General features: G+C 54.6%; 9 protein-coding genes across 9 annotated transcripts; 6 read left to right on the top strand and 3 right to left on the bottom strand.

Annotated features, from left to right (window-relative positions):
* Positions 1–160: 160 nt before the first annotated feature.
* Positions 161–1,192, top strand: GLOTRDRAFT_137708 (uncharacterized protein). Its single transcript, XM_007866285.1, has 2 exons — positions 161–717; positions 789–1,192. Exons 1-2 carry the CDS (start codon positions 286–288, stop codon positions 1,029–1,031), a joined length of 675 nt encoding a protein of 224 aa, XP_007864476.1. The 5' UTR covers positions 161–285; the 3' UTR covers positions 1,032–1,192.
* A 105-nt stretch (positions 1,193–1,297) lies between these two features.
* Positions 1,298–1,752, top strand: GLOTRDRAFT_110541 (uncharacterized protein). Its single transcript, XM_007866286.1, has one exon. The coding sequence runs from the start codon at positions 1,368–1,370 to the stop codon at positions 1,698–1,700; it is 333 nt and encodes a 110-aa protein (XP_007864477.1). The 5' UTR covers positions 1,298–1,367; the 3' UTR covers positions 1,701–1,752.
* A 70-nt stretch (positions 1,753–1,822) lies between these two features.
* GLOTRDRAFT_58681 (uncharacterized protein) lies at positions 1,823–2,392 on the top strand (the record flags this gene model as incomplete). The annotated part of the gene is made up of 3 exons (XM_007866287.1): positions 1,823–2,057; positions 2,121–2,225; positions 2,294–2,392. Coding segments are annotated over exons 1-3 (231 nt in total), but the record flags the coding sequence as incomplete, so codon positions are not given.
* Positions 2,393–3,760: 1,368 nt separating this feature from the next.
* Positions 3,761–6,331, top strand: GLOTRDRAFT_120575 (uncharacterized protein). The gene is made up of 5 exons (XM_007866288.1): positions 3,761–4,045; positions 4,113–4,762; positions 4,817–4,905; positions 4,963–5,592; positions 5,654–6,331. The coding sequence occupies exons 2-5, from the start codon at positions 4,396–4,398 to the stop codon at positions 6,140–6,142; spliced, it is 1,575 nt and encodes a 524-aa protein (XP_007864479.1). The 5' UTR covers positions 3,761–4,045; positions 4,113–4,395; the 3' UTR covers positions 6,143–6,331.
* Positions 6,332–6,400: 69 nt separating this feature from the next.
* Positions 6,401–13,725, bottom strand: GLOTRDRAFT_137711 (uncharacterized protein; the record flags this gene model as incomplete). The annotated part of the gene is made up of 13 exons (XM_007866289.1): positions 6,401–7,213; positions 7,269–7,689; positions 7,744–7,970; positions 8,021–8,159; positions 8,210–8,288; positions 8,337–8,511; positions 8,573–8,647; positions 8,698–9,087; positions 9,137–9,253; positions 9,308–9,893; positions 9,946–11,739; positions 11,789–13,411; positions 13,463–13,725. The coding sequence occupies 13 exons, from the start codon at positions 13,723–13,725 to the stop codon at positions 6,536–6,538; spliced, it is 6,567 nt and encodes a 2,188-aa protein (XP_007864480.1). The 3' UTR covers positions 6,401–6,535.
* Positions 13,726–14,502: 777 nt separating this feature from the next.
* Positions 14,503–16,583, bottom strand: GLOTRDRAFT_137712 (uncharacterized protein; the record flags this gene model as incomplete). Its single annotated transcript, XM_007866290.1, has 6 exons — positions 14,503–15,023; positions 15,099–15,202; positions 15,255–15,836; positions 15,892–16,002; positions 16,054–16,162; positions 16,213–16,583. 6 exons carry the CDS (start codon positions 16,581–16,583, stop codon positions 14,711–14,713), a joined length of 1,590 nt encoding a protein of 529 aa, XP_007864481.1. The 3' UTR covers positions 14,503–14,710.
* A 221-nt stretch (positions 16,584–16,804) lies between these two features.
* Positions 16,805–20,813, bottom strand: GLOTRDRAFT_58690 (glycosyltransferase family 2 protein). The gene is made up of 4 exons (XM_007866291.1): positions 19,154–20,813; positions 18,866–19,101; positions 17,947–18,809; positions 16,805–17,891 (listed from the first exon to the last, which is right to left on the bottom strand). Exons 1-4 carry the CDS (start codon positions 20,790–20,792, stop codon positions 17,183–17,185), a joined length of 3,447 nt encoding a protein of 1,148 aa, XP_007864482.1. The 5' UTR covers positions 20,793–20,813; the 3' UTR covers positions 16,805–17,182.
* A 197-nt stretch (positions 20,814–21,010) lies between these two features.
* GLOTRDRAFT_120578 (phosphotyrosine protein phosphatases II) lies at positions 21,011–23,448 on the top strand. Its single transcript, XM_007866292.1, has 7 exons — positions 21,011–21,247; positions 21,301–21,364; positions 21,421–21,730; positions 21,782–22,383; positions 22,436–22,535; positions 22,585–22,674; positions 22,726–23,448. The coding sequence occupies exons 1-7, from the start codon at positions 21,095–21,097 to the stop codon at positions 23,135–23,137; spliced, it is 1,731 nt and encodes a 576-aa protein (XP_007864483.1). The 5' UTR covers positions 21,011–21,094; the 3' UTR covers positions 23,138–23,448.
* Positions 23,449–23,830: 382 nt separating this feature from the next.
* On the top strand, positions 23,831–25,354 carry GLOTRDRAFT_120579 (uncharacterized protein; the record flags this gene model as incomplete). Its single annotated transcript, XM_007866293.1, has 2 exons — positions 23,831–23,839; positions 23,914–25,354. 2 exons carry the CDS (start codon positions 23,831–23,833, stop codon positions 25,072–25,074), a joined length of 1,170 nt encoding a protein of 389 aa, XP_007864484.1. The 3' UTR covers positions 25,075–25,354.
* Positions 25,355–27,192: the final 1,838 nt, after the last annotated feature.

The raw sequence follows: 27,192 nt of genomic DNA on the forward strand, positions 1-27,192 counted from the left end.
GTCCTGCAGACCTTCCCGGAGACCTATCTCTGCCGGAGGGACCCACGCACTGTAGGTTCGACATCTTACGTTTCCTCCTCGACTTTGGCGTCTTCGGGAGGCAGTAGCATATCTTACCATGGGACCTTGAATCGCAGATTTTCGCTCGCACTGCGGATGTCGCAAGTCGCTCGCAGATCTGTGCCATTGGTCGCGCGCCGGTCTCTACTTACACTCACGACTCCAACCATATCGAAGAACAGGAAGGCACCCTGTCCGTGATTTCGTACGGTAATACCTAACGCCATGTCTGCTGCGGTCCGCCTGAACAAGGATCAAATCAAAACCAGTGTTGATTTATTCTCAGTGTCGGGTCTGTCTGATGCCTCTGCTGTCTCAGTGGCCAATACGCTATCAAAACTCTACGGCTCGAGCACTGGACAGGCGCCTACGGCATCTCTTGTCCCATCTCACTTGATCCTACTATCTGCCGAGCCCCGCCATGCCCACCCGCCTTCACCAGAGATCCAGGAACACCTTCGGGATCTCATCGTGACCGCGCACGAAGGCGCAGCCGCCCTCTGCTGCGGCAGTATCCTTGCAGGGCAGGGGAGCGAGACCGACGAGTATGGTGATATTGCCATCTGGCTTGGTGACGGGCCATATGGCGACAATGCACCCGAGGTACTGGCAGCGCTCGGGCTCGAGCGCTGGGTCGGCGGGGATAGCGCCAGTACGGTATGCACCCTCCTTTGTCAGTGGATGTTATTGTTGTTGTAGACTGATCTCGACGTGCTTTCCGACATCAGATTGGTCGGATCAGTTTGTCACCGACGACCGGTTTGCCTGAGAGCCTCAGACCGCCCCCGCCTCAGACGTCCGTCAATAAGCTGGAAGAATTGCTGTCAAGATTAGAGAACAAGTATGCGTTCTTTGTGAAAGGAGGTCCTTCTGCTGGTGGGGCTGTTCTCCAAGTTCTACTGGGCTACATACGGATTGGAGAGGAAGGCGGATGGGGTGGAATAATGGGAGTTGGAGTTTGGGCTGATTGACTCGTAGACTGAATGGCTCGTGATAATCGGTGAATTATTGGCGATAGTCCATACCACACTGTTGGATTTGCTTGTACCCTCCGTAGTTTCTGTTGCTGACGCCAGCGGTAAATGAATAAAATCGTCCGCAAATCCAGTAGTAATTGGCGTGATGCTATAACGACGTGACTGATATCACGTGTCTACGCGACGCCTCGCTTAGTTTCGAGCCACAGCTGCTAGCGCTTCTCCTACCTTTGTTCTACCTATCAGACCTTCGCCTGCAGCGTGCCCGCATCGTCATCACCCTTTAAAGTGGTTGCCAGGACCGTTTTAGAAGAACATATACCCAGAAACATGGACACTTCCCCCGCCCTTGTCGCATTAGAAGAGAAGTTACAGAGCTTGAAGGACCTCCACAACCGTCTGCAGGCTATCCGTGTCGTGCCTACGTTCAACCCCTTCCTCAGAGCTCCTGCAATCGGTCTGCATCTGTCATCGATAACTGAGCCACTCGAAGGAACAGTGGGGGGCCTGAAAGAAGTGGGGGAGTTTCTCAAATCAGAAAAGGTCCAGGATGCGCTGAAGGCAGCCAGTGAAAGCGAGAAGGCAGACAAGAGTGATCTGACCATGAGCTGGAGACGTGAAAACAGAAAACGCCGGTACGTCCGAAGTCCTTTTGTTCTCTAAATTAGACGAGGCTCTGAGGCGTGGCGTAGCCGCGCGCCTTCTCCAGAATCGCCACAGCCCTATCACTCCTTCCAGCCGAAGTCCGCCTCGCTATTCCCCTTGCTGGAAGGTGAATCAACACCTTTGAAGGTAGACGATCTCCCGGAGTATATCAGGGAGTTCAACCGCAAGCCCGAGAGCCAGTGCAAACTTCACATATGGACGCCCACCCGTTCCCAAATCGGCCAAATCGGCAATCCTGTCATCGTCCGATTCACGATACGCGATGTCTTGACAGCGTACGTTACTGCAAGCCATGATCCCGATACGCGCGTCCTGGTGGTCGAGACCATGACTGCCTTTGGTCCTCGGGAGAAGGTGAGCAGATCTTGATAATTTAACCGTCGCACCGTTCGGGTTTTACGGGGACCCTTCACATAGAAATCGCCACACACTCGGTCAGACTATGTAATCTACGAGAAGCTCTCGCAACAGGTGGCGAAAATGCTGCAGTCGCACCCAACGGTGTGCTTCCAGACCGTGATGGTACGTCAGTTTGCACGCCATACGGCGGGCCGGTGCCTCTGTCAGAACTGATGGACGAGCGGCCACAGGGCCTGCTATCTTCTTACGAGGGCCTCTTTACGCAACGCTGCGCGACTTGTCAGCGTGTCCTCTCCGCCGAAGGACATGTGCCCCCGGTCGCGCGGCTCTGGATTGAGTCTGCAGCTGAATCGGGCTCCGGAAAAGAGGGTCCGAACTGGCAGCCTAGGCACGTCACCTGCCTCCAGAACTGACCAGGTATCTCGCCTTGTGATTGGCCCAGCTGAATAATTCGGCAATCATGATAATTCCCCGTGCTGTGGACATGGCTGGCAGCAGCCATGATCGCTGGTCAGGATATTGCAGCTTTGTCTCCGACGCGAAGAGGGGCGACCGTTCGATGGTCCGCCCGACGCAGGCGTCGATAAGTGTGACAGTACTCTCGCTAGCCCTTCCGACTCTCGCATTGGTTGAGAGAAAGGAGTGCACGCGTCACGACTTCCATCTTTGGTTGCTGTGTGGTTCTTAGGAGTTCAGTATCGTCGGCACAAGGCAGGCGCGGCCAGCCACTCGGTGCTAGTGCTGCTGCTCTTCTGTGGCCCGGTATGTCGGGCCCGGCAACCCATACCAAGCTGCCGATCCGGGAGCTATAAAATTCTACGGTTTATTGTGGCATTGGCTCAATACAAGACCAAGACCAAGTATAGTATGCGTGTGCCTGCACTCAGGAGTCTGGTGATAGACACAGCCCGAGAAGGGGCCACAATGGGACCCACAACGCCGTTGTGGCAGCGCTCCCTCTTACCAGGATTTGACGAGATGGCGCGCGTGTATCGCAGGCGCGGCCAATGCCCTTTCTGTATGGAAGTGAATAAGAAAAACACCGGCTTCTGAGCCGCATCAGCCCTTACGGGCAGGCCCTTGATGCGACAAGGCTGGGAGGATGTCAATCGTCTTCTGAAGATATGAAGGTCACACCATCCCAAGTCCATTTCCCTCTAGTTACTCATGAAAAAGTACTAGCTACAGGTCATAGCGGTCCTACTAGGCCATGGCCGTACAGCCTCCAATATACTAAACCTCCAAGAAAACCAAGCTACCTTCATAATTCGCCTCGTCTACGTGTCTATACTAGGGCGGTTATATCCTATGACGAGGTGTCTTTGTGACTGTGCGACGTCCATCATTCAATTGATAAATCAATTTAGTTTCGGTCGGTTTATTTACCGTTTCCAGCCGGGACGCCAACTTCGCAACACGAGGCTACTGACCATGTCTTCCGATAGAAGCCGAAGACCTCGGTAGTAGGATACCGGGCACATGGCAGATCCTGTCGCCCCATTCGCCCAGCCAGCACCTCATTATTGATTCTTTTTCCTTTCGCCCACCAGCTATTACGACTGGTGGGGCTAGCCCACCTACACAAGCCTTCCGCAAACTTTGATCTCGATCTCTCCCATTATACCTCCTTTCCTGAAAGAGGCGACAGTACCCGTTAGGCCGCCCTTGCAGCGCCTTTTTTTTGTCAGCGATCGCACCCGACAGGGACAGCCCGATTTCCTTTATGCTCCAAGATGATATAGGACGCCCAGTTTGGCATTCAATTTAGTAGCCAGCCCCTCTCCCCTCGCCGGTGTATAGCCATACAGCGGCCACGATCGACAGGCCTCTAGATTACCGGAATACCCCAGCCTCTGTGGCAGCACTGAACGCCTGTTACGACACGCACGACAATTCAACAATATACCCTACGCAGTAGAGTGGAAGGCATCACTAGTCAAGTTCTAAATCGAACCGCCCTTCCCCCTTGCCGTCGATCATCGGTGCGTAAGCTAACAAAGGATTGCACGTCGCGTCAGCCATAGGGCCGGCTGACCTTTCCTTCTTCAGCTCCAGTCTTTGTGCAGTGTCCCCCTTTCGCCACTCTGCCACAGAGATTCTTAACCTGATACCCCCCTCGACCACCTCCTGTGGCTTTGTCGTATTTTACGCTTGCTCTGGGCCCGATTGCCTCTCGGATCATACGACGCGTGCCACATCCTTTGTGTCCCGGCTTTGGTATCTCGCCTGGCATATATAAGCCCGACTGGCGAAAGGTTGTATACCCTCCGTCCTCCCAGACACCGCTGTACTTCTTCACGACCTTACCGTCGCCGTTGTCCCTGTCGACTACATGGGACCGTACCGCCGTTCGAATCACGGAACACAAGTCACAGCAAACACCATGGTCCCCGTCCGCTACATTTCCACCATCGAATACTCGCCCACCTTCGGGCTCACTGGTACTGACTTCAGAGCGCGCGTTCACTACTGCCCGCCCGCGGGAAGCGCGAAGGAAGTCTGTCTGCGGCTCGTATTCGGCACCAAGCCTGTTAAGACGGACTTGATGCAGATAGAAGGCAGCATCTTCGATCTGACCGCTAAAGTTCCGGATCAGCCATGCCCCATGGGACGAGTAATCCTGCTCGTGCAGTCCGTCACCAAGAAGAAAGAAGTACTCGAGACGGCTGTGCTGGGAAGCTTCACTTATAACGAACATGGTATGCCGCATGCCACTTTCTGTCTACTGCCGCGTGGCTGACCCTTGTTCGGAGGCGTACATGCCACTTCATTAGGTGCCAGTGCGCCCGAGGAGCAGCGTTATTCGGGCGGAAATGCGCCTACAACGAACAATGCCACACGCGTGCGTTATAAAGCCCAGGATACATGGACGTCTATTGACCTTTCCTTGACATTGCAGAATTCTTCTCCCGCGTCGGATAGGTCATCCTCCAGTCGACGGACCCGTACCCGCCGAGTGCGTTCCAAGTCGTCGCCTGCTACCGCTGCGAAAATGCAAGCCCTTGTGCGCACCCGCGTGTCCGCCGCCCCCCCATCTTATGGCGGTTGCATCGCCAAGAAGGCTGTCATCGAGGTATTGACGCCTCTCGATGCCATGGCGGAGGACTGGAGGGAGTCCGAGAAGCAAGTCGGACGTCGTCTCATCCGCTTCCACGTCCAGCGACGGGAGCACATCTTGAAGGTGTCGTGCGAGAAGATCGAGCAGGCCGAGTATGACGAACGGGATACCGTCGTCTCCTGCATCTATCGCACCGAGAGCGGCGTATGCTACATCACCTCCGTCGACATCATTTACCTGCTCGAGCGGATCGTCGGTACTGTCTTCAAGGTCGAGGAGAAGAATCGCATCAGGAGGAATCTGGAGGGGCTGAAGCCTATCACCACGGGTAAAGGCAAGAAGTGGTGCGGGGATTTCTTCCAGAAGATCATGGATTTCCCCAACCCGAAGCCGAGGACCATCGAGAAGGATCTTAAGGTGTTCGAGTGGCGAGTCCTTCGTCAGGCGCTCGAGAAGATCATCTCCAGATACGTGAGTCCCATATGTTGCTCTTAGTTTTGCTGGACCTCGAACGCTAATTCCCCGATTGTAGTCACTGTACACGAGTGCCACGGACCACAGTGCCCCCCAGACGTATGGCACAGACACACGTGCAAGCGGTAGTCCGGAGTTTGAGTCGGAGCCGCTGGGAGACTTGGTATACCCCCAATCGCTGGATACCATGGGCATACCGCCCTCTGTTATCACTGCTCTCACACCTCCCCGGAGCCATTCTCTTTCGCCTGCGTTCGCCCCGGATGTAGCCATGGCGGACAGAGAGAGCTCCGGTTCGTCAGGCTCATCACCCATGCTCAGCAGTTCTCCGCTGTATCAGGCGACAGCGGGCGCGACCGTCGGTGGATGGGCTACCGAGCCGAGCATGCATGGCTACAACATTGTGCATCCCGGTCTGTATGTCCCAGCGCCCTTCGCCGACGAAGCTTACTCCGCGAATGCCGGGATCATTGATGACTTCACGACCCATACTACCTTTGATTATAGAATGCCCTATGCCGTTCCGACATCGCAGTATTATATGTAGCTGTCTTCTCTGGTATATTCGACGATCTCTTTCCTGGACTAGCATGTTTTTGCGTGTAGTTATACGTATTGTACAGACCTTCGTTGTCTGGATTGTATCGATACCTTTTCGTATTACCTCGCGCGTAGCAGGATCATCTTCACTTTATTCGTCTACTAGCCTATGAAATTCAGTGATCTATCATGAACGACTAACATGCACAACTAAGATGCACATCGCAACTGGGATGTGCCAAGGTATACATTACGGAAGCAGTCGGTTACATGTACAGTGTTTACAACAAAGAGCAAAGATCAATAAATTTATCCAAAATCAGAAAGATCCAGTATGTAAGAGATGTTACCACCAGAACCTATGCCATGGAACACGAAGGGATGGTATGATGCGACGTCCTCATCCATCGCGGCGACCGAAGTTTAGACTTCCTAGCTTAGAGAATCTACCTCTCAAAGAGCCCCCTACGCTACCTAAATGCGTCCCGGACGTGGTGAATGAAGCGCCTGAGCCAACGAAGCCGAGCCCGCCATGAGTTGGGGCAGTTCCTAGGACGTTGACATAGGACTCGTGCGGAGAACCAGCCGATAGAGAGTCACTGCCGTTTTCAGGACCAGATGCCACACCAGTTATGCCATGGCGGGTCAACTGTGCCATATGTCGCTGAAGAGGGGTTTGTTTCGCGGCTCCCCCGCCTAAGCCTTCTGGAGCACCATGGTTCCCTCCAGTGCTTGCTGGACGAGCATGCGATGCCGGGGATGAAGGGTCCGTGATAGAGTTGCCGAGTTGCAATGGAGGAATCACAAAGGCAGGTCTACTCGTAGATGTAGTAGACATCGACCTCTTGAGTGATGTTTGGTCGTAGAGAGACCGAGGAAATTGGGAGGGGGATGCCGCAGAGGATCGCGATATCCTGCTGTCGTCTCGCAAAGCACCTCGCTCCGTATCGACGGACAGCCTGTGTATTTCCTCCTGGAAGTTTTTCCTAAAAAACTTTTCCAGAGTGTCGTGGAATGGTAACATGTCCGGCGGGCATAGTTGACCGTGCAGCTTCAAGCAACTGTCAATCGTACGGACCTGGGTGACGATGAGGGTCCGCCAACAAGACAAGGACTACGAGTGAAGAACAAACCTGATCGTCAATAGCCTGCCGCAGTTTGTCAATTTGTTCGATTCGATCCGGATGTCGCGCTGAATACTCGGGGGTGAGGAAAAGTTGGCGGAAGCTTGCTATGCCCCCACTGATGGGAGCATCGACTGCACTGTTGAGAGCCATTGACAGCGCGTTCGTCGAGACTGACTGGGCCGTCTTGGTAAGTGTAGAGTACCGAAGGTGAAGATTCTGCAGCTCCTTGGTCTTCTCTTCTACTTCTTGGAGAGCATTCTCGACGGGAGAGATATAGATGATTTCTGTGTCGACGATCTCTGACCTCCTCAAGACCGTCGGGAACGACTCCTCTGTACTGAAGTACGTCTTCTCGATCCATACCTCTTCCGACCCGTCCCTAGCCTGTCTGGTGACAGGTCTAGAGCAGCTGAAAAGGTTGATGGCGCTTCACAGAAAAGGTGAGCGACGGCAATTGGAGACCAATGTGCTTGACACATACCAGTGCTCATAGTATGTCCGGACCGGAACTGGGACATCGAGGTTGGTAAAAACAGGTAGAGTGCGATTAGGCTCCGGAACAACTGCCGTGCATTGTATGTATTGATCAGTACCGAACCGGATGTCCACTGGCGGGTCCCCCATGCTCTTGAGAAGTTGGGCTCCAGGATGCTTGTTAAGTATTCTCTCGCAGAAGGCGCCAAACTTCTCCCATTCATAACCTCGATACTGAAGCAGCACCGATGAGACCGGATTTACAAATAAAGGACTGCACTCACAATGAATCGTTTTCCACGAATGGCATCTGGGAAGTTCCCGTAGAATACCACCCTGAAGTAGTCAGGGTAGTACCTCTGATCCGTGATGATGTGTTCCAGCAAGGTTGCCCGATGTCGCAGTATTTCGGCGAGTCTCGCACTTGGGACAGAAGTCAGCGTACCCTGGCATCCGTTTACTGATTGGCTTACTAGTTGAAAGTGACCTCTTCGTGCTGGAAGGCCAGCTCTTTACAGATCTCAATTGCACTTTCCCAGGCCTTGCCCTTCCCTGCAAATACGTTAGTGAAAGATATGAAAGGAAGGCGTTACGAAGTACCGAGGTAGTCAAGGATCAAGAGACTCAAGGTCTCCTTCCTGTGAAACTGAGATTGCTGCGGGAGACCCAAATCTTCCATCGGTTCCACAAAAGTATTCAAATCCCAATCGTGTAGATCCGAGTGTAACTTCAGAGTCAGAGCAGCCTCTACGTAGTTCTGGGATTGCAGGTGCATCTGCAGGCACGTAACGCCACTATCAGTCCGACTATTGAGCAGAAGAGCTAAAACAACGCACATTGACCAGCTGATGTACATACTTGATGTACATCTCATCCCGCCCAATTCTTCTTATGAAGTTCATGAGGCGAAGCTGAAGGTAATCGTTAGAGACTTATCCGGTAGAACCACAATTAATCTGACCGTGGCAATGACTCTGTCGTCCGCAAATTCCTCACCCTCGGGTAGTGCCCGAACGCTGAGCAAAAGCTCGAGGAACTGATCAACAGCTTCGAGGAAAATCGTGATTCGTTCCCGTAGCTGCGCATCCACATCCGACGAATCAAAGAGATGCCTCAGTTGCCCAATGAAGAAAGCCCTTGATATGTCGTCTCCTCGACTGTCGGACATGAACAGCGAATCGAGCTTGCTGACTACTTCGTTCTCGATTTCGTCGAAATGACCAGATGTGTGGTATTCCGAGATGATCATGCTATAGAGAATTTGAACGGCATTTTGTCGCAGCTGATCGTGGTGGCTGAGACATAGATTGACTATATGGCCAACGAGAACGTTCAGGGCAATTTGATAGCCCTGAGTTCTACGTTAGATTGTGGATGCTGCTGAGCATTGCCAGACTTACCCCATAAATAGGCGTCGCAGTACCGGAGGACCAACCCAAAGCATGCCAGAGCCGGAGCAAAACGGCAGCACCTTCTCCTCGTATATCACCTGCTAGCCGCCAAACGGCGCGGCGCCTCTGTGAGGGTGTTAGTAGTAGTACTAAGATAATCACGAGAGCAAATTGCTGCACCTGTGGGCTAAATTCTTCGATCATCAGTTGCTCAGAGGAACAAAGCTTTAAGAGAACGTAGACACATTCTTGCCAGAGGGCTGCGTCAAATTGGAAGGGGGCATGTTCATGGGGCACGAAGTGTCGCTCCATTAAGGTAGCCACGGGGTCCATGAGTTTAATCAAGACCTTGTGAGCCAAAATGTTGACGTTCAACCAATTATGAGGGAATGCCCCGTTATCCACGATAGAGGCCGACACCTTGAAGAGTTGAGACAGGAAGTTCCTGGTGTTATCCCTACCTTCAATCTCAAGCATTTGATCAATTAGGAAATTCAGGATATTCTTTTTCGGCGATGAAAGAATGAGTGTGAGAAAGACTATCGCAGCTTCGCCTAGTCCAGGGTTAAAGACAGCTTTGTTAGACGTTGGACCAACAGGGTTGTATCGGGGGCCAGCCGAATTAGGAGGATGTGCAAGGAGCGAAAATGGGTATGATTCAGGGAATGTGACAGGCGCAGAGGCCGTAAGGGTAGTTGGAGAACGTGTACGCTCGATAGCACGTATTGATAGCGGATTTTGAAGCTCGACGTAGGAATCCAATAGTCTTGTAAACAGCAATGTCAGCGTGATGGACGGCGATCAGTAACAAGACGTACCTAGGCAAAAGGGTCACGAGGTACTCGATGTTATCTTGTTCTTGACGAAGTAGATTCCTGTCGCTAATGGTGGAAGGTGATATTAGATTTTGCTGCAACTTGTCCAGCATGACAGCGATGATCGTGACACATATCCGAATACTCTCGATCCACTCCACGCGTGCAGCGTCCCGCGCTGAATCAGAGTCGCCAGCTTGCGTGTGAGCATACTCGTCAAAGCGTCCAAAGTGAGGCTTGATCCATATTACGACGGCGTCAACAAGCAACGACCGGGATTGAGGATTGTCGAACAAGAAGCCCTTGACCAGCTGCAGATACATGTTCAATTTCCACACGACAATCTTCCCTTTCGCAGGCAGTACAGCATTGGCGAAGGTTGTCGCTATTGTCACAAGCTCCACTGTCGAAAAGATCTTGGCAAGTTCAGGTAATATCGCTGTAAAGTGCTTCAAGGCGATCGTCTGAGCTCCAATGATCGAAGATGGACTTGTAGTGGACATCATTAGATTGACTTCTGAGAGATGAGCTTGCACTTCTCGTTTGAAAGTTGATTCAAGATGTTCGGCAGTCGCGCCGCCTCCCATGCCCAGTTCTTTCACTTTCTGTAGTTCCCGCGACCTGGCGATAAATTTGAAGATATAGTGCCATACTTTCAGTGCCGCAATCAGAGCTGTGGATGTCGGGTTAGCAAGAAGTCTGTTCATGGAATGTAGCATGTGCGAGGAAGCTGGAGCACAGTTGAAATGCTTCTCGATGTAGACGTCCAACACCGGCTGGAAGTTGCTGAATCGCCGGTCCTGCACTATCCCGAGCACAGTGACGAGCGCGTTGAACACCAGATGGTCCATCTCGCCCGTCTGATTGCTCCGAGAGACGAGGATACCGAACAAGGAATCAAAGATGTCGCGCAAGAACTTGACTATCTCGACCTCTCCCACGAACGTGAACTTCGTAAGGATTGTCGAGAGGAGCTCGTTATCCCTAATCTTCTCCCAATTCAGGAGACTCAGTAGCACCGAATTTTGAGTGAACCTGGTGGAGCATAGGGATGTCCGGAGAGTGAGATGGTCCCGGATAGCCTGGGTCACTCGCGCCATATCGGCCGGTAGCGGTAACTCATTATATCTTTGGTTGGGTGCCAAGCATGGCGGCGCCGACAGATACATGTCGGGCGAAATTTGACTCAACCTATCAGCTCGGTAGAGGAGGAGCCTGTGCTCGCCGTCTTCAGGGAAGGCGCAGTCATCCGGGAATAACGGAAGAAATGCGAATGCGAAAGGACGTTCAGGTGCGTCAACGCCCGCTCGCCCAGCCGTCTTCTGGCTTGAACTACGGTTCCTGAAGGTGAAAAAGAGGTGCCAAGACGGTATGCCCTGCAACGGAAGCTTGATTTTAATGAGCTCTCCAAATGTCGGCTGATTGTTCTGCTTGAAGACGATAGAGTGGAATTGCTTCACCGCCGGCTCTCCGCTTCCCATATACAGCGCGTCCTCCACGATTCGGCCGTCCTGATCTCGGATCTCGACAGTGACCTGTATGTTATTCGCAGTGGACGCAATCTGGCCCCTTGCGAAGTTCGCCATACTCGACCGCGCAGACCCAGACCGGGAGGGAGAGAAGTCTCCGCTCCATAACTTGACATAGAGCTCGTTACGAACATCGCCCGGGAATACGACATCTGGGAAGCCAAGCCGTAGGGTGAGCGGGGTATCCTGGAGTAGCGATGTATTCTCCTTGATGATCCTCTCCGTCTCTCCGTGATATACCTTGATGGAAACGACGAGCATATCAGCCCTGAAATGCGAGTCAACGAATGAAAACCAGGCACTTCCTAAAGCCTTACCTTGGCGATTTCTCAAATTCCTTCGTGTAATTCTCGATGATATCCTGATGGAGCATAGAGAACCCGCTCTCGTTGTTGGGGACAGGGACAAAAATCGGCATCGGATGTTCCTTGGTCGAGGAAACCTCAGAGTGGTCCGCCGCCATCTGGGTGAGCTGGTCCAGCGCCAGCACGGCGCATCCAAATGGTCGACGGAAGGTGTTCCCCGGATCGCTCGACGATGACTGGCCATTCGCTGGTTGCGAGGGACCATGAAAGCCTGCGCCATCGCTCTCTGACTCCCTCCGATCAATGGGCAAGCCAGAGCTGAGGTTACTCCCGAGCTTGAGCGCACCCTTCCTGACGATACGGCAGACCAGGTATATCGGATCCTGGACATCGGACTGTACGAGATCAGTGAAGAGGGTGCGGATATGCGCGGATGGATCACGCGAGAGCCTCCCGTGGTGATTAAGTACAACGACAAAGTCCTCGCTCACGAACTTGGACTCTGCCCGGTTATACAGGGAGAACCACAACTCCGCAGTCTCTCCTGGAGCACAGGGAGACGCAACGAACGCCTTCAGCTCAAGGAATACGTGATAAAACTTCGCAGCAGCGAGTTTCGGGGGCTGGGGAGGGCCCAAGGAGCCGACAGCACGGGAATGGCCCTTCCCTCGCGTCGGTAAGTCCGGAAACGCAGAATGTGCGGGAGTAGGGACGGGTCCCGTAGACGCAAAATCTATAACCGATGCAAGCGCAGGGAGCTTACCGGACTTGAGCGGTGTGTTCGTATTCACGTCCATGTACGCCAGGGACGTCTGCATCGCGTACATCCGCACGGCGCTGACCCAGCTGCGCGGGTCAATGTCGCCCTCCACATCAACGGTGACGAGCGCACCCCACGTTGGGTGCCGGACGATCACGTCCAAGCCCTGGACGATGTTCCCACTTACCAGTCTCGCCACGCAGTCCCGCCGGAGGTTCATCGTCTCGTCCGCGCTGAGCGTCTGCGCGAGGAGCTGCCGGCGGCCCAGATGCAGCGCCTCAATGTGCTCCCGAACGGTGTGGAACAGCTTGTAGTCGCGCCGCGCGAGGTACTGGAACATGAGGGTGTGCCATTCCCGCAGGGCGGACGCTATCTCGTCGATGATGGGTTGCTCCGCGCCGCTCGCTGTGTCATCCTGCATCTTCAATGTGGGCCGCGGGGGGAGCGGCTTGATGAGCTGCGACTCGGCAGGGGAGGACGAGCGGAGGCTCTGGGTGTACACGGGGAGCGCGGCCCTAGACGAGTTCGCCTGCTCGGGCGGGGGACCCAGGCGAAAGGACCCATTATTATTGTTGGGACGCCCCCGGTGCGTGTCAACCTCGTCGTCTTCCTGGACGGTGTGCATGCTCGGGGTAGCTGTCCCCGTCCCGGATCCCGGCGCGCCGATGTTCGACGCGTGCATGGAGGCGAGGTCGGCGAGGCGGCCCTCGGCATCGGAGAGCTCCTCACGGACGTAAATGTGCGAGGAGGGGAAGATGCCGATGAAGACCTGCTGGGGCTCCTCGGCCTTCGCGAGCGGCTTGGGCGTAGAGGACGAGGGGTCCGAGATGGCCGACCAGTTCACCGTCGGGCGCCGCGTCTGCACGACGACGTACCTGCGTGCGTGTCAATGAAACAACGAGCGACAGCGAGGCGGTACCACGCACCCTCTGTACCAGACCCCTTCGCACTCCTTCCCCTTCGGCGTGTACTTCTCGAAAGCGTATACCTCATCTCCCACCTCCAAGGAAACGACGTCCTTGTACTGGATGCTGTCAAACGTGGAAGCTTCAGTTACTGTAGAGAGCCTCGGTGTACGGCTGGAAATCCTGGTGTCGCGGTGCGAGGGGGACAAGGGGTGTATAGCATAACCGTATACGATTAGTGGTAGAGGTTCCCATACGCCTCGGCGACCCTCGCCTACAGCCATAGTGAATGGAAGGTGCCTCTTGACCGCCGGGGTCGCGCTATTTTTCGCTTGAGCGCTGTAGAGAGGGCCAGCGTACGGAAGAGAGAGATGTGGGCGCCAGTGGGACGTGTAGCGGAGAGGTTAAGCTGTGGCGGACGTACTGATGCTAGTTACCGTATATAGTCCGGTCGATCAAAGTCTGACGGGCAAATTTATGGTTGCCTGAGCGCAACGACGAGCAAGAATTATTGTAACTATAGCGAGTACAGGATACATGCTACTACGACTGTGTTTCCGAGGATGTTGAGGCGAAACGCATCGAGTTGAGCCCGTACAGTACCACACCAGTCAGCGCGGAAGTTGTGATCGGGCGTGCCTCGCTGCGTAAATGAATTCTCCCACTTACCATGTCGGAGGAAGGTCCACTGAGGAACGCAGAGCAATGATAGCATAGGAGATGCGTTCGGACCTCACTGTAGCGCTCAGTTGGTCTGATGACATTGAGAGTCTCAGGTGAGGTTGGGGAGTAGACCAACCGGCGTTGAATGCTGCGCTGCGGTCACGAAAGAGATCACGGTGATACATATTACCGCAACTGCTTCGTGCAATACAAGGCATCATCAAGAGTTGCCAGAGAACCTGCTCGCCGCAGTGGTCGGAACCGAGCAATCCGTTTTGGCGCGAAGGTAAGATTAACTCGCAGCAATGGATCTTGACTCTTCCGAGTTAATGAGACACTGGCAGCGAGGCAATGCAAGACGGATGACAATCCATTATATATGATAGGTAATCGGACTGTAGATATAGAGATGCCAAACCATATTGGATTGCGAGATGCCGGATGTAGTGAACAGAGTCAAACCAAAGGTTAATGGACAGAGCTGGGCCGGGGAATAAGTAACGATGACATTGTCAGCCGCGACATGTTAGCATCAACGTGCCCGCACAATTCTGCAGCAAAGGTATAAAAGCAAACCTTACATCCCCCCTGGTATAACACCGTAACCTAAACATCAAACATCACCATCTGCTCCCTCGTACTCCTATCAATCCTAATCAGCCTCTTCGCCACCAGCCCATACAGCGCGCGCTGCGGTGCGCCCATGCCCACGTCCACCGGCCCCGCCCTGCTTGCTACGACCTCCTTCACCTGGTTCAGCGACATGCGCAGGCCCGGCGCGGACAGGACGGCCAACAGCAGCGCCGCGGTGAGGATCTGCTGCGTCGAGGGGCCGTGCGCGGGGGAGAAGGTGGAGAGGGAGGCGGACGAGGGCGAGGCGGGGTCAGGGGTTTGGGAGCTGAGGGATTGGAGATGTGCGCTAAGTAGGGAATTAGGTTAGAGTTAGCCGGTTAGTCGGTTAGTCGAATGTGTAGTGGAGAGCAGAAAGGCGTACATTGTCTCTTTCGCTCGTGGAGGCTTGTTCGTCTTGGGAGATCCTGATACGTTATATGGATGGCCGGGCATGAGCATCTCGCCAACCGTAGCCCATATCTTCGCCTTCATAGTGACCCTCAGTGGCGTACTCCCAGTAATCAACAAACATACATACCACGATCCGCTCCACCTCAGTGGTTATCCTAACTTTGGGCTTCCGCACAGATTCAGTCCCTCCGCTGGGGGTTGGTTGGCTAGGCGTTTCTGTTACCAGCTCTATTTCTGAGGCAGGCGTATCAGGAGGCCGGGTAGGTGACGGGGGCTCGTCTGGCGGTTTCGAGAGGACGACTGTCTCCTGATCCGTCTCTGTCTCTGGCTCCTCCGGCGAGTCTGGTTGCTCCTCATGATCCTGCTCTTCTCCCACAGCAGGCGATTCTTCCTCCTCTTCTTCCGCCTCGTCCTCGGGCTCGTCTTCCTCAACCATATGTCGCGACGCCCGGCTGGCGGGGCCCGCTAGCGGGCTCGAGAACGAAGTAGTGACATTGCCCAGATCGACAGATTCGTCCATGATCAAGGACTCGGTGAAATGCAGCGTACGCGCGCGCGACGCGGGCGTGTTCCAGAACATCTCTTCTTGCGCGTCAGCTTTGGGTGGAGCAGCAGGGACAGGGGCGGGAGGAGGCGCCGGCCTGGGCCGCGCGGGAAATGCGCGCCTCGTTGTCCGGGGCGCGACTTGCTGGTGTAGCAGCGACTCCTTCTGCGAGAGAATGTATAGGTACGGGGTACGCGAGCAACGACAACTGGTACTGCACCTGTTGCTTCAGCTCAGCCATCTGCTTGTGCAGCTCCTGTATACGTCGCTCCTCCGCTGCGATCATCGATTTGGGGGACGAAGGAGGCTCGTCCGGACCTGAGCCAGCAGGCTTCATACTTAATCGTTGGCGAAGGGGGCATGATCAGAGCAAAATACTGACTTGCTCGGCAGCGGCACGGAGCCCTTCTATGCTCTCCCGCACGGATGTGAGTTCGTCGAGGAGGGACACAACTTGCGTTCGCGCTCGGGGCATGGGTCGGATATATTGACTGCGCCTTCTGTTATGTCAATGAATCGCAGACAAAAGTGTGTTACTCACTAACGGTCCAAGTATTTCAGTGCAGCCTGCGCGTACACCTCGGGCTCAGGTTCCCTCTCCTTCATCTTGATGCCATATTTTGCGCTTGGCTTTCTGAGAGGGGTAGCGCCGGGGAACCCTACGCGCGCGATCTCCTTGGGCGCTGTTCCAGTAGCCGCCGCCTCCTTATCAGGTAGGGGCCTGCTCTGTACCAGCGTAAAGAGCCCGATTTCTGATGGGTCGGCATCGCGGATGAGATCGCCTAGATGAGTGTGGAGGACGGCGCGGGTGAAGGGGGTTCGGTCGGAAGAGGTGGATATAGAGGTTGCGGTCGAGCGGATGGACTTGCCAATCTGTAACAGGCGATCGGCCGAGTCAGTGAGGGAGGACATTGCCCGAAGATATTTGACGAAGTCAGTTCAGTAGGCGTTGTGGGTCCATCAACTTGACGCGCAAAGACCTCCCCTATACTCGTCACGTGCTTTCAAGGGCCACAATTCGCAGTCTTGCCGCCACACCCTTGAACACTGTAGGGACGGAAAACGCTGTCGACCTCGCTCAGAGTCGGAACAGTGGACAGCTCATGTTTGAACGTTCAAGAAATGAACGGATTGCGAAGAAGCATTTAAATCCTTACAATGCGCTAGATAACTATTCTATTACTCGATTCAATATCAATGCGTCCCCCGAAGTCCAATAAACCCCCACTCTATTGTATGATATGAGACTATTCAACAATGCAGCAAACACACATGCAAGATGCAATGATGGCGGAACGACCGTGAGAGCGTGCTAGGAAGAGTAAGGAGGGGAGGGGGGAGTGCGAATGCATGCGCTGCGTAAAAGACGTGGATGGGCCCGACCACCTTCGTCCGGGTATTAAGATGCTAGGAATGAGTTCCGGCGAAGTGGCTTGGGTATAGGGTGAGGGTAAGGATAGGGATAAGGAAACATACGAATATAACACAAGAGTCCAGTCTCTCTTTCACTCTCAGAACCGCGAGCCTGGATCCAGCGGCCCTAACGGGCCGTACCCTTCTCCCGACGACGACTTGCCTCCGCTTCTTTTCTTCACGTGCGTCTTTCGCTCGCCGTTCACACCCGAGCTGACGCCGTTCGTCGGTCTCGTGGGAGACATGGGCGAAGTGACGTACGTTGGTGTTGATGCACCTGGTGATGTCGACCGCTGCATCGGCGCGTATGCTGCATGCCCGTCGGAGAGCTGATACCGCAGACCATTCGGTGGCACTTGGCGCGTCGGCGTCTGCACTGGCGACTTGTCATCGAAGCCCTGTTCCAGCATAGCCTCCAGATCAGAGCCATCCACAAGACTCGTCCGTGAGGACGACGCGTCAGGAACGAACAGGCCGGTCGGAGGTGGCGGATACTGAGCGCTACCCTCGTTGTATCCACCAATCTGGCCTCCCCAGTGGTCGTCTTCGGAAGAAGCGATCGAGTACGTGTCGGACCCATCATATTGACTGCGGGTGTCGAAGCGGCTGCTGAGCAATTCGCCCTCACCAGCTACATAGCCGGGCCCGTGCTGCCGCTCGAACTCTCTTCTTCTGCGCTCCTCGCGGCGAAGCTTGCGCAAGCGGGACCGTTCCCAGTCCTCCCACCTGCGTAATGGCACATTCGACCCGTCGAACGTGCCATGCCCTTCTCCATGGGCTTCACCTTTCCCTTCACCTTCGACTTTCCTGTATGAAGGGTTAGACGCAATCACAAAGATAGGCTGACAATGAAATGTCGTACCTAGTTTCACCCCATGAGAAATCATCGAAATGCCAGAACGCATAGACAGGGAGGATAAAGTTCCAAACAGGCAAAGCCAAGAGATATATCAGCATCCAGAACACATACACCACCTTGCGGGTGGTGATGAGAATGAGCACAGCGGGCAGACCGAGCACGGCGATAAGTAGCATCAGCGGGATCGCTTCCTCGAACGACTGCGGCGGGGTGATGATCATGCCAGCGATCAGCATGTATGTCAGGCTAATCGCGATGGGTAGCACGACCGTGCCGAGGAGATCCATGAAGACGACGAATTGCATGCTGAAGCAAAAGGTACCGCACAGATCCCGGACCAAGACGAGCTCCATAAGATTGTGAATGGTAGAGTTGATCCACCGACGACGTTGGGAAAGGAGCATGCTGAACGTATCGGGGACGATGGTGCGACACCGCGCTTGCGGCAGGAACATCATCTTCCGGTTGGGGAACGAGCGTAGCAGCATGGTCGTCAAAAACCGATCCTCTCCCAGCAGCAGCAAGTTCTTCTCGTGCAAGGATACCACCTCGCTCTGGCTGTACTCTTTGATGATCTCCGGTTTGGTGATAAGGGGAACCCAGTCGTCGCCCGTGGACTTCCGGACCTTGAGGCGGAACATGGAGAAACAACCCGGCAGACACGTAACACCACCGAACACGGACTCGAACGCCTTGGCCAGGTGGTGGGAGATGAAGTACTCGAAAACTTGGATTGCGGTGACCCAGGACTGTCGTTTATTTGCTATACGAGTTTCACCGCAGACACCCATGATCATCTGGTCGTGATGCATGCAGTTCACCAGATATCTCAGTGAATCCGGGAAAACTTTCGTATCTGCGTCAACCTGCAGAGACCACGATGAACATAGTTCTTCGGTGATGTCAAGCGAGCATAGCTTACCATCAGGCAGACCTCGAAGTAGTCAGGGGTCACGCCCATAAGCGTATGGATCTTGCGGAACAGATCATAGTCCAGAGGCGTCATCCGGTCGTTATACGTCACCCGGGAGAAGAAGTTCATGAGGATAAGTTGACTGTCACGTTTACCCCGATTCCCGGGCTTCTTGTCCGATGCCGCCTCCTGCTCCGTACCGCATTTCACCACAACCACCGTAGGGGTGCGACGACCGGCAACGGCTAGTCGACAGTTCAGCACGCGGAGTAGGAATGGGAAGGGGAAGATACTCACTGTAATGGCCAGCATAAACCATCGCCCTGTTCTCCTTCTTCGCACCTGATCCTACGGCAATATAGCTCATGGGCTGGGGATTGCCAAACCGAGGGTCCGCATCCAACAGACTGACACAGATATCCGGAGTACTCTTCTTCTCACCCGCACCAGTGACCATCCCATCAGCGACAATGAACAGCAGCTTCCGAGCGTCGGAGTACGTCGTAGTGGAGATCGAGTCCAGTGTCGTGCGCATGGACTCCTCGCCCTCGGAATAACATGTTACCAAACACACAGCGAACAGCTCGGAACCGATTTGAGCGAGGCTGATGACGGGCGCCGCTGTCGGCTCAGCGAGTGTCGTGCTCGAAGCAGTAGCGAACGACTTCGCCGACTTGTTTGTAGGCTTGCCGAGCTTCCGTTGTTGCCCGCCAGGACCCGCCCACGGAGCAGTACCCGCCTTGTTGTCGATGGAAACATTGGCGCCCTCAGGCATCACTGCTGGACTGATCGCGGATCGCTTTAAAGTCATGTCGTCTGGCGGCCCCGCCAGGCGCTCGGACATGAACCAGTTGAAGATACACGCCATCACGAACCGCACGAGCACCAGCCCGAGAATGACGATCAGGCCGGCGTACAGCAGGAGCTGCGACACGAAACATCCAGGAGTGATCTTATCAATGTTGCCAGCGTAGTACCGCTGGATCATGCAGGGGACGGCCTTACGGATATCCTCGCGATTGTAGAAGAGACGAGTGCCATCGCGGCCGCTGGAGCCTTGGCCGGAGAGGATGGTCCGAATGGCGAGGTCGGCGTTGTCTCCTGGAATGGAGTGAGGGTGAAGCTCCATATATGGGTTCATGTTGAGAACGGCGCCGTCAATAACCATATAGTTGGCGAGTTCGGCGACTTGGTCCCAGTCATATCCAATAATAAAGCTCGTGTTATGAAGAGAAAGCGCGGAGAAAGTCGACGTGGAATTAATGGGTCCGAGTTTACAGGTGGTGGACTGGGCATTGGCGGTGGAGCAAGGGTCATCCAGTGCAACGCGGTAGTTAAGGTTGTCGCAAGCAGGAAAGTTCTTCGCGGAGCGCTGGAAGACGACGGTGATATCTTGGCCAGGGGTCTTGAGTAGGGCGGGAAAGTCGACACCATTAGTAGCGGCGGTCGACGTAGCGTTGAACATGTAGCCCTGGATGCCTAAGACACCCAGAGCGCTGCCCTTCCGGACAAATCGGCTTGTGGATGCTGAAGTGTCGGGACACAGTACCTTCTGGAAACCCACGGTCGCGAAGCCGACACCACCGCATAAGACTATAATAATGAAGCAGAGCGCCATCTTCTCTCTCCAAGCCTGGCGCTTCTGATCATCCTTCAGTCCACCCATGGACGAGAGAAGGACGTCTGGTGCCCAGAAGGTGACGACGCGGGAGAATATACGCCAGGGACTCCAGCCGCTGGACTCCGCCTGGGCGACATGGCCAGAGGGCGAAGGTAAAAGAGTGGCTGGGGCATGAATGAGAGGAGGGGGCGCGACGCCGCGCTCGGGTCTTGTGAGTGTTTTTGCGCGACGGACGGTAGCAGAAGACGAAAGCGGGGCCCGTGTCGTTGGAATAGGAACGTCGGAGGGGTCGTAGCGTGCGCGGTGCGAAGCCATAATGGGAAGTAAAGACTGGGGAGAAAAACGAAGGGCGGGCGACGGCCGTAGCGACAGTCGATGTCGGCGCGCGTCGGTCAACGAGCGGACGCTACGAGGACGTTGCGGACGATGCGGACGATGGCGAGGAGGGAATAGAAGTCGAGGAGCACAACGTCGGTCGTCGCTGTGTTTGGCCGTAGTATTTGGCGCGCGCTTCTTTCGATTCCCTTTTCCGTCCTCCCCCAAATACATCACGCCTGCTCCACCGCCCTCAGCAACGACGGCAAAGCGTCTCTTCCGCTCTTTTATTGATTTCTGGAATGTCCTCGACACTCATCGAGACATTTGAGACGCGTCCGGCCTTTGCAGAGGTCGCGCAATGGCAGGCGAGCGCCGAGCAAGGCGCGTCACTGCTGCTTACCCCGCAAGTCGAGGTGCAAGTGCCATCTCCGGAAGAGAGACTCGCGGCCCAGGTACGTCCATAGCTTATCCATATACGCAACTTTGCACACACAGAGCACTGCAGATCTACCACCTCGCGTCGCAGCATCATACCAGCGAGTATAACCGCGCAAAGTTTGGACCTCTGGGTATGTCTTGCGATCGCAGACGCGTCGGCAAACCTGATCACCATGGCACCACGCAGGTTCACCCGCTCCCTACGTCCCCCTTTCCATCCAGTATCCCGATCATTTTAAGGAGCTTCAGACCGTCCAAACTCATCTATTGCAGCTAAGAACATGGTGGCCGAGCAACAAGTCTCTGTCCTCGCAGCAACAGGCCACCACCATTGTGGAGCCGCACTCGCCTGTTCCTCTTATTACATCTAAGCCTGACGTTGTCGAGCTGCAATCTGAACTATCGGCAGCTATCGACGAGGCCCCGTTAGCCTTCGCTCAGCGGCAGCAACAGCTCCCGCAGTTTCCCATCAAAACCTCCGCAACGCATCCTATCAAGTGAGTGAGCTGATTAGTGTGGCATGGAACGCGGGGATTGATTTGGCTCAGCATCTCCATGATTATCCCTCCGGAACTAATGTCTGTCATCACCTCTCACCTAACCCGGTCCCGACAACCATCCCCCACCATCTTCGACATTCCTCCCGCTTGCTCCCTCGAGCGCCTCACCCTCCAGCCCCCTCCCTACTACGACGTCACCCCCCTCCCCCCATTCGCCATCCCTCCGAATCCTTCAAGACCTCGACTCTCCAAGCCGCTCCCCAATGCCAAAGAATTCGCTACAGTCTTCTCCAGCAGCACGTCCTTCACAAAGGCGATGCGAGCCGCCATGGACTGCAAAATACCAGGTGTCGGCAGAAAGTACTCGTTTGCCGACGCTGACGCTATAACGGTCACCGTTGCTACCGTACAGTCGACGTACGGCTTGCTGACGCGGTCGCCATCCAACAAGCGGTCAAATAGTCGCGGGAGTGCCGCCTCAGTCGTCCCTTCGAAGCGCGAGATTACCGGCGACGAAAAGCCAGAAGCTACATGTGCTATTGAGGACGATCTGCCTGACGCCGACGCCGGCTTTGGCACCCCTACCTTCCCAACGCCTCCCCAGTCTAAAATCGGCAATCTTTATTTGTCGTCATGTCCTGGGAAGAAAGGTATGTTGTCCGTAGTTCAACCGCGATTGCTATTACTGATGGCGATCACTAGTCCGTCTAGACGGTCCGGTAAAAGGTCGGGGGAGTGTATGCAGGGACCTTCGCTCAGATCTCCAAAGAATCAAAGATCTGGGTGTCGGGTGTGTTATCTGGCAAGTATCTCCAGTCTCACCGCAAATATTGCTAATTATCAGCCCGTAGTTGTCTGGATGACGTCGAACTGGACTTCCTGGGCGCATCCTGGACCGAATACTCCAGCATAGCACAGGATATAGGTCTGGATGTTCTGCGGTTCGTGCAGTCCTCTCGCCCGCCCTGAGCTGAAACTTACCTCTTAATCAGGATACCCATGCCCGAGGGCCTAGCACCCCTAACTCCGCAACTCCTCGACGAACGTCTCAGCCAAGTAATCGAGTCCTACACCCTGCGCGGCGTGCCCATCCTCGCGCACTGCCGCGGTGGCGTCGGCCGCGCGGGCCTCGTCGCCTGCTGCTGGGTGCTGAAGCTCGGGCTGTGCGGGTGGATCGAGACGGACCCGCGCCCGCGCGTGCTCCTCGAGGCCGGCGAGGTCAGGCGCGATACGATGCAGCTCGTCGAGCGCGTCATCGCGCTGATTCGGCGGCGGCGCAGCATCAAGGCGATCGAGACGTACGAGCAGGTCAAGTTCCTCGTCGAGTTCGTCGAGTATCTGCGCGAGCGCGCACCCGCGCCGGTGGGCGAGGTGGTCGTGGGGCTGAACGAGGTTGCTGTCTAAAGGGAGTGGGGTTAAAACAATGCAAACACGCTTTATATCGGGGACGCTGGGACCGGTCTCACACATCGCTATCGCCGTTTTCTCGTTGAGGTATGTATAAGGAACAGGGTAATGTATCACACTCCTTTCTCCTCTCGTTGTCTTGCATCGTCATCCGTAATATTTTGTTTATGTGTAAATTGTATTCGGTCGTTTAGTCGTAGCATACCCTGTCCGTACTGTACCCTGCGACGGCCTGCGTTACATAGCTAATCTGGAAATATGTCAATACGTGGATTTCTCGTGGGTGATTCTTCCTCTGTCTCCATGCCATCTAGTAGTTCCCCTCGTTCTATCTTGCCTCTGTCCAACTGCTCTCGCCCACGTTCCGTAATCAATCTACCCCCTGCGCCTGGACGACAATCCCTTTGCCTGATCCGCCACGCGGGTGGACCGCCACCGGGGATCCGGCGACTAACTGCTATTTTTAGCACCCGCATTAGATCCCGCACTCCTCGGTACACAGACGGATGTACACGACGCACACACCGTCCCTCCGCCGCGCAAGACAGCCTGCGACGCTCCGTCGGCCAGCCGCGTTTACGCTACGCATGGGACCGCATCTTGGACGAAACTACTATAGGACGGAGAACGCTTTTTGAGATACGGCTTTGGACACTAGTCTTGAGTACAGCGTAATTACCCAGTGCCACAATGACCAGGGTGCGTTATTGGGCGTTTCTTGGTGCTTGGCCTACTTCGACGTATTTGGGCTGAACTATCTGTGTATAACGCAGGAAATGGATATCTTGAACGCGGTGATCCCAGGATCGCGCAAGCCGATTAGCTTGCCGTCTAGCATGGCACCCTCGCCCGAGTCAGACGACTCTGGCCTGTCTAGCTCGCCCGCGAGCAGCCGCTCGAATTACTCATCGCTATCTAATGTACGAAGGAAACCACGAGTAACATATCAATCGCCCTCAGCGACACATCCTGCCGACCTGCGCATCGAGCCGCGCTCCTCCCCTACCAAGTCAGAAGCCTACTCCTCCAGCAGCTCACACTCCAAACGCTCCGCTAATACATCAGACAATCAGAAGAAGGACTCTAAGAAAGATGACACGGGCAAAGACGCCAAGGAGAAAGCGAAGACCTCCATGGGTCCGCCCCTGCCTCTCTACCACCCCCTTGGCAAGCTCGCGCTGTCCTTGGGGGAACTCGACCCAGAGCAGTTCGGCCTCCCGCGAACAGTCGTCGTCGACGACTCTGCGCGTCGCGCCTCGAACCGGACGCGTCGGCCCGTCGCGAAGCTGCGCGACGCCTCCGAGGACAAGCCGCCCAGCAATACGGCGGCATCCCCTCCCGAGGAACATGACGCTAACCCCGCCGCCGTCGAGAAGGATGTGGTGAAGGCGAGCCCGCGGAAGCGGCGCGGCGGGGGAGGAAAGAGGAAGAGGAAGGACGTGGACGACGGCGATAGCGCCTACCCCGCAAAGAGGACGCGCAACCCTCGGTCTGCGGCTGTCGTCCCCGACGAAGAGCCGGTAGAGGAGCAGGCGGAGCCCGAGGAGGTTGTGGAGGAGAAGAAACCGGAGAGAAGGTCGCGCAGAACGAGGAATACGGTCGGGAGGAGGAATTCGAGCGACAGTGACGCCACTAACATGTCCTCGCGCACACAGAAAGAGAAGATGGACGTGGACAGTACGCCTGCTGCCGAGGAGAACATGAATGCGGCGGCGGCGGAAGGTGCGTTTGCACCTCCCACGCAGCAGATGAAGGAAAGGAAAGATGCCGGCAAGGAGCCGGCCCCCGAAGTCGCCGAGCCTGTTCAAGATACTCCAGAGGATATCAAGCCTGACATCGAGACATCTGCTGTCGAAGAGAAGGCGCTGGAAAAGCAGGAAAAGGAGGAAGGCGAGCTCAGCGAGGAGCCCGAGGACATCCCTCCGAAAGTCTAGTCCCTTCAAGTGTTTATTGCATATTTCAATCATCGTCGGACACACTTCCTCCCCCCTCTCGCATCCACGGAAACACATCTTCATCTCCCCCAGCCTCATATTGTCTCATTATTATCTTATCTCTCCTCTTGTGCCGATCCCTTTCTTATCGCTGTCATTCGCCTGCTTGCGTGCTATGTTTGTCTCACTTTTGCTTTGGTACAGAGGTCTGTCTGTTGTGCAATCATGTCCCAATTGTATAGTTTTCCTCGCCCCCGTCTCATCTACCTAGTGTCTTATCCCCTGTTTTGAACTCGTCTCTCTGTAGTTAGCTACTCACTGGTATATTATTGGAATGAATGTGGAATTTAAGGTCTAACTCCGGATTGACATTCCAGAACCGACCCGCGACTGAAAGGAGGGTTTGGGTCCCCGGTCTAAAGTTAAGCTCGCCTTGGATACACGAGTTTCAGAACAGAAACAAATGATTGATTCGGGGAAGTGTTTGTTCGACGGCCTGAAGTTCTGGTGCTGGTTGGCATGGATGTGAGAACGGGAGAGTTATGCTCAGGCTGCAAGAAGAGGGCGGGTGCAGTGTCATCATGAGAATCGTTTCAGTTATTTCAGTGTCCATAGGACTGCAGGCTGCGAAAGTTATGAAGTTCACCATAAACTTGTGGACCGAACAGCATCCTAATGTTACAAGTTTGCTTCAAAAAAGCATGCATCGTCCGAGCTGAGGACCGCCGGTCAGCGGAGGGCATGCCAGTACTCAGACTGTACATATCACACCTCCAAGGGGCAAAGCATCCCCCTCCATATACAGCGCGATTCGATGTCCTATAGATTTATGAGGGCACCACTGACACACCTGTGGCTTCAAGTACCCAAGGAGCACGCGGGAGCAGTATAAACGCCAAGTATAAAAGCCCTTCCATGGGTGTACCGCAGCCTTGAGCCTGAGTAATACGGCTCGAAGCTGCTCAGGTGGAACTGTCAACGTTGTCAAATTTAAAGACGGATAGGACCGCTATGAATATGTCCGAGCGTAAAGAGACGTCAACAACGCTCAGCTGAGAGTCTAATTGAAGGGTCGCATGACCTCCGAACTTCACCTTATTTATACTTTCTCTGCATCTGGCGTATGTTTTCCTGTCCTTACTTCATGTGATTTTTCAAGGAAACAGCAATTACCGGCGACGACTCTGAATCTTGATCATGTCGGTCCCGAAAGCTGGAGACCGTAAGTTCACTACGGAGGGGCAATGCTCAGACGCAAGTGGGGATGGATGGTCATCAAGCAGGACGAGGTCTTGTCATGATCAGTAAGACTCAGCCCCGAAACTTGAAGGTTTGAAGGTTTGAACACCGAGGTTTTCTTTTCCATGAACCGTTCTGTTTGCCTTCGAAGTTGATCCGGATAGGGTCCATAATTAGCTAGCGTCCGCAACAACTTCGCAGCAATCGTGTCTTGCGCGTCGTTCAGCTTGACTTTAATGGATCACTGTCCACTAGTCAGGGGAGGCGAGGTCGCCCTTATGGCGAGCATGACAGCCCGCTCACAATGCGCCCATTCGGAGAGGGGAGGTTCCCCGTGGGGAATGAAAGCTTCGGTAGTGTGTTCTTCTGCGAAGCGAAGCATCGTCTCCTTTACGACTTCGTTTCATCTTGGGTACAGTCGACTCTGTCTTAACCCATACCTGTCATAACCCATAACCTGTAATAACCCATAGGTTTTTGGCTTCCACTGACATGGTAGATAGTAAAAACCCATAAGTCTGCCGTATCCCATAACCCATAGCTTTTTGAAGGGTCATAACCCATAAAACAACCTATATTAGGAAGGTACAGGTCTCCTTCTCACGAGAATCTGGACCATCTGGACCCTTAATTTTTGGTTCTCGTGGTATTTCAGAAGATAACCCATACCAGACTCAAGATTCCGTATCTAAACGGTGTCATAAACGACGTCCGGCCTATACCGGATAGGCTGTCTGTCACGCGTACTAGGTAGTCACATAATGTCACACGTTCTGGTAACCCATAGTCTGCAGAAACCCATAACTTTTGGGTTCCACGACCCGTTATGGGTTAAGACAGAGTCGACTGTACTCGTGACGGTTACTGTCGATGAGATCT

Source organism: Gloeophyllum trabeum (assembly GCF_000344685.1).
Source record: "Gloeophyllum trabeum ATCC 11539 unplaced genomic scaffold GLOTRscaffold_00004, whole genome shotgun sequence".
Lineage (NCBI taxonomy): Eukaryota > Fungi > Basidiomycota > Agaricomycetes > Gloeophyllales > Gloeophyllaceae > Gloeophyllum > Gloeophyllum trabeum.

Coding starts and splice junctions, on each gene's coding strand:
- GLOTRDRAFT_110541 (XM_007866286.1), top strand. CDS start 1,368: ATGGACACTTCCCCCGCCCTTGTCGCATTAGAAGAGAAGTTACAGAGC.
- GLOTRDRAFT_58690 (XM_007866291.1), bottom strand. CDS start 20,792: ATGGCTTCGCACCGCGCACGCTACGACCCCTCCGACGTTCCTATTCCA. Junction 19,102..19,153: donor GGTTTATGCTGGCCATTACA/GTGAGTATCTTC, acceptor ACTGTCGACTAG/CCGTTGCCGGTCGTCGCACC. Junction 18,810..18,865: donor ACTTCGAGGTCTGCCTGATG/GTAAGCTATGCT, acceptor TGGTCTCTGCAG/GTTGACGCAGATACGAAAGT.
- GLOTRDRAFT_120578 (XM_007866292.1), top strand. CDS start 21,095: ATGTCCTCGACACTCATCGAGACATTTGAGACGCGTCCGGCCTTTGCA. Junction 21,731..21,781: donor TCCGCAACGCATCCTATCAA/GTGAGTGAGCTG, acceptor GATTTGGCTCAG/CATCTCCATGATTATCCCTC. Junction 22,536..22,584: donor GGTGTCGGGTGTGTTATCTG/GCAAGTATCTCC, acceptor ATCAGCCCGTAG/TTGTCTGGATGACGTCGAAC.
- GLOTRDRAFT_137708 (XM_007866285.1), top strand. CDS start 286: ATGTCTGCTGCGGTCCGCCTGAACAAGGATCAAATCAAAACCAGTGTT. Junction 718..788: donor GCGGGGATAGCGCCAGTACG/GTATGCACCCTC, acceptor TTCCGACATCAG/ATTGGTCGGATCAGTTTGTC.
- GLOTRDRAFT_120575 (XM_007866288.1), top strand. CDS start 4,396: ATGGGACCGTACCGCCGTTCGAATCACGGAACACAAGTCACAGCAAAC. Junction 4,763..4,816: donor CTTCACTTATAACGAACATG/GTATGCCGCATG, acceptor CCTTGTTCGGAG/GCGTACATGCCACTTCATTA. Junction 4,906..4,962: donor CAACGAACAATGCCACACGC/GTGCGTTATAAA, acceptor TTGACATTGCAG/AATTCTTCTCCCGCGTCGGA.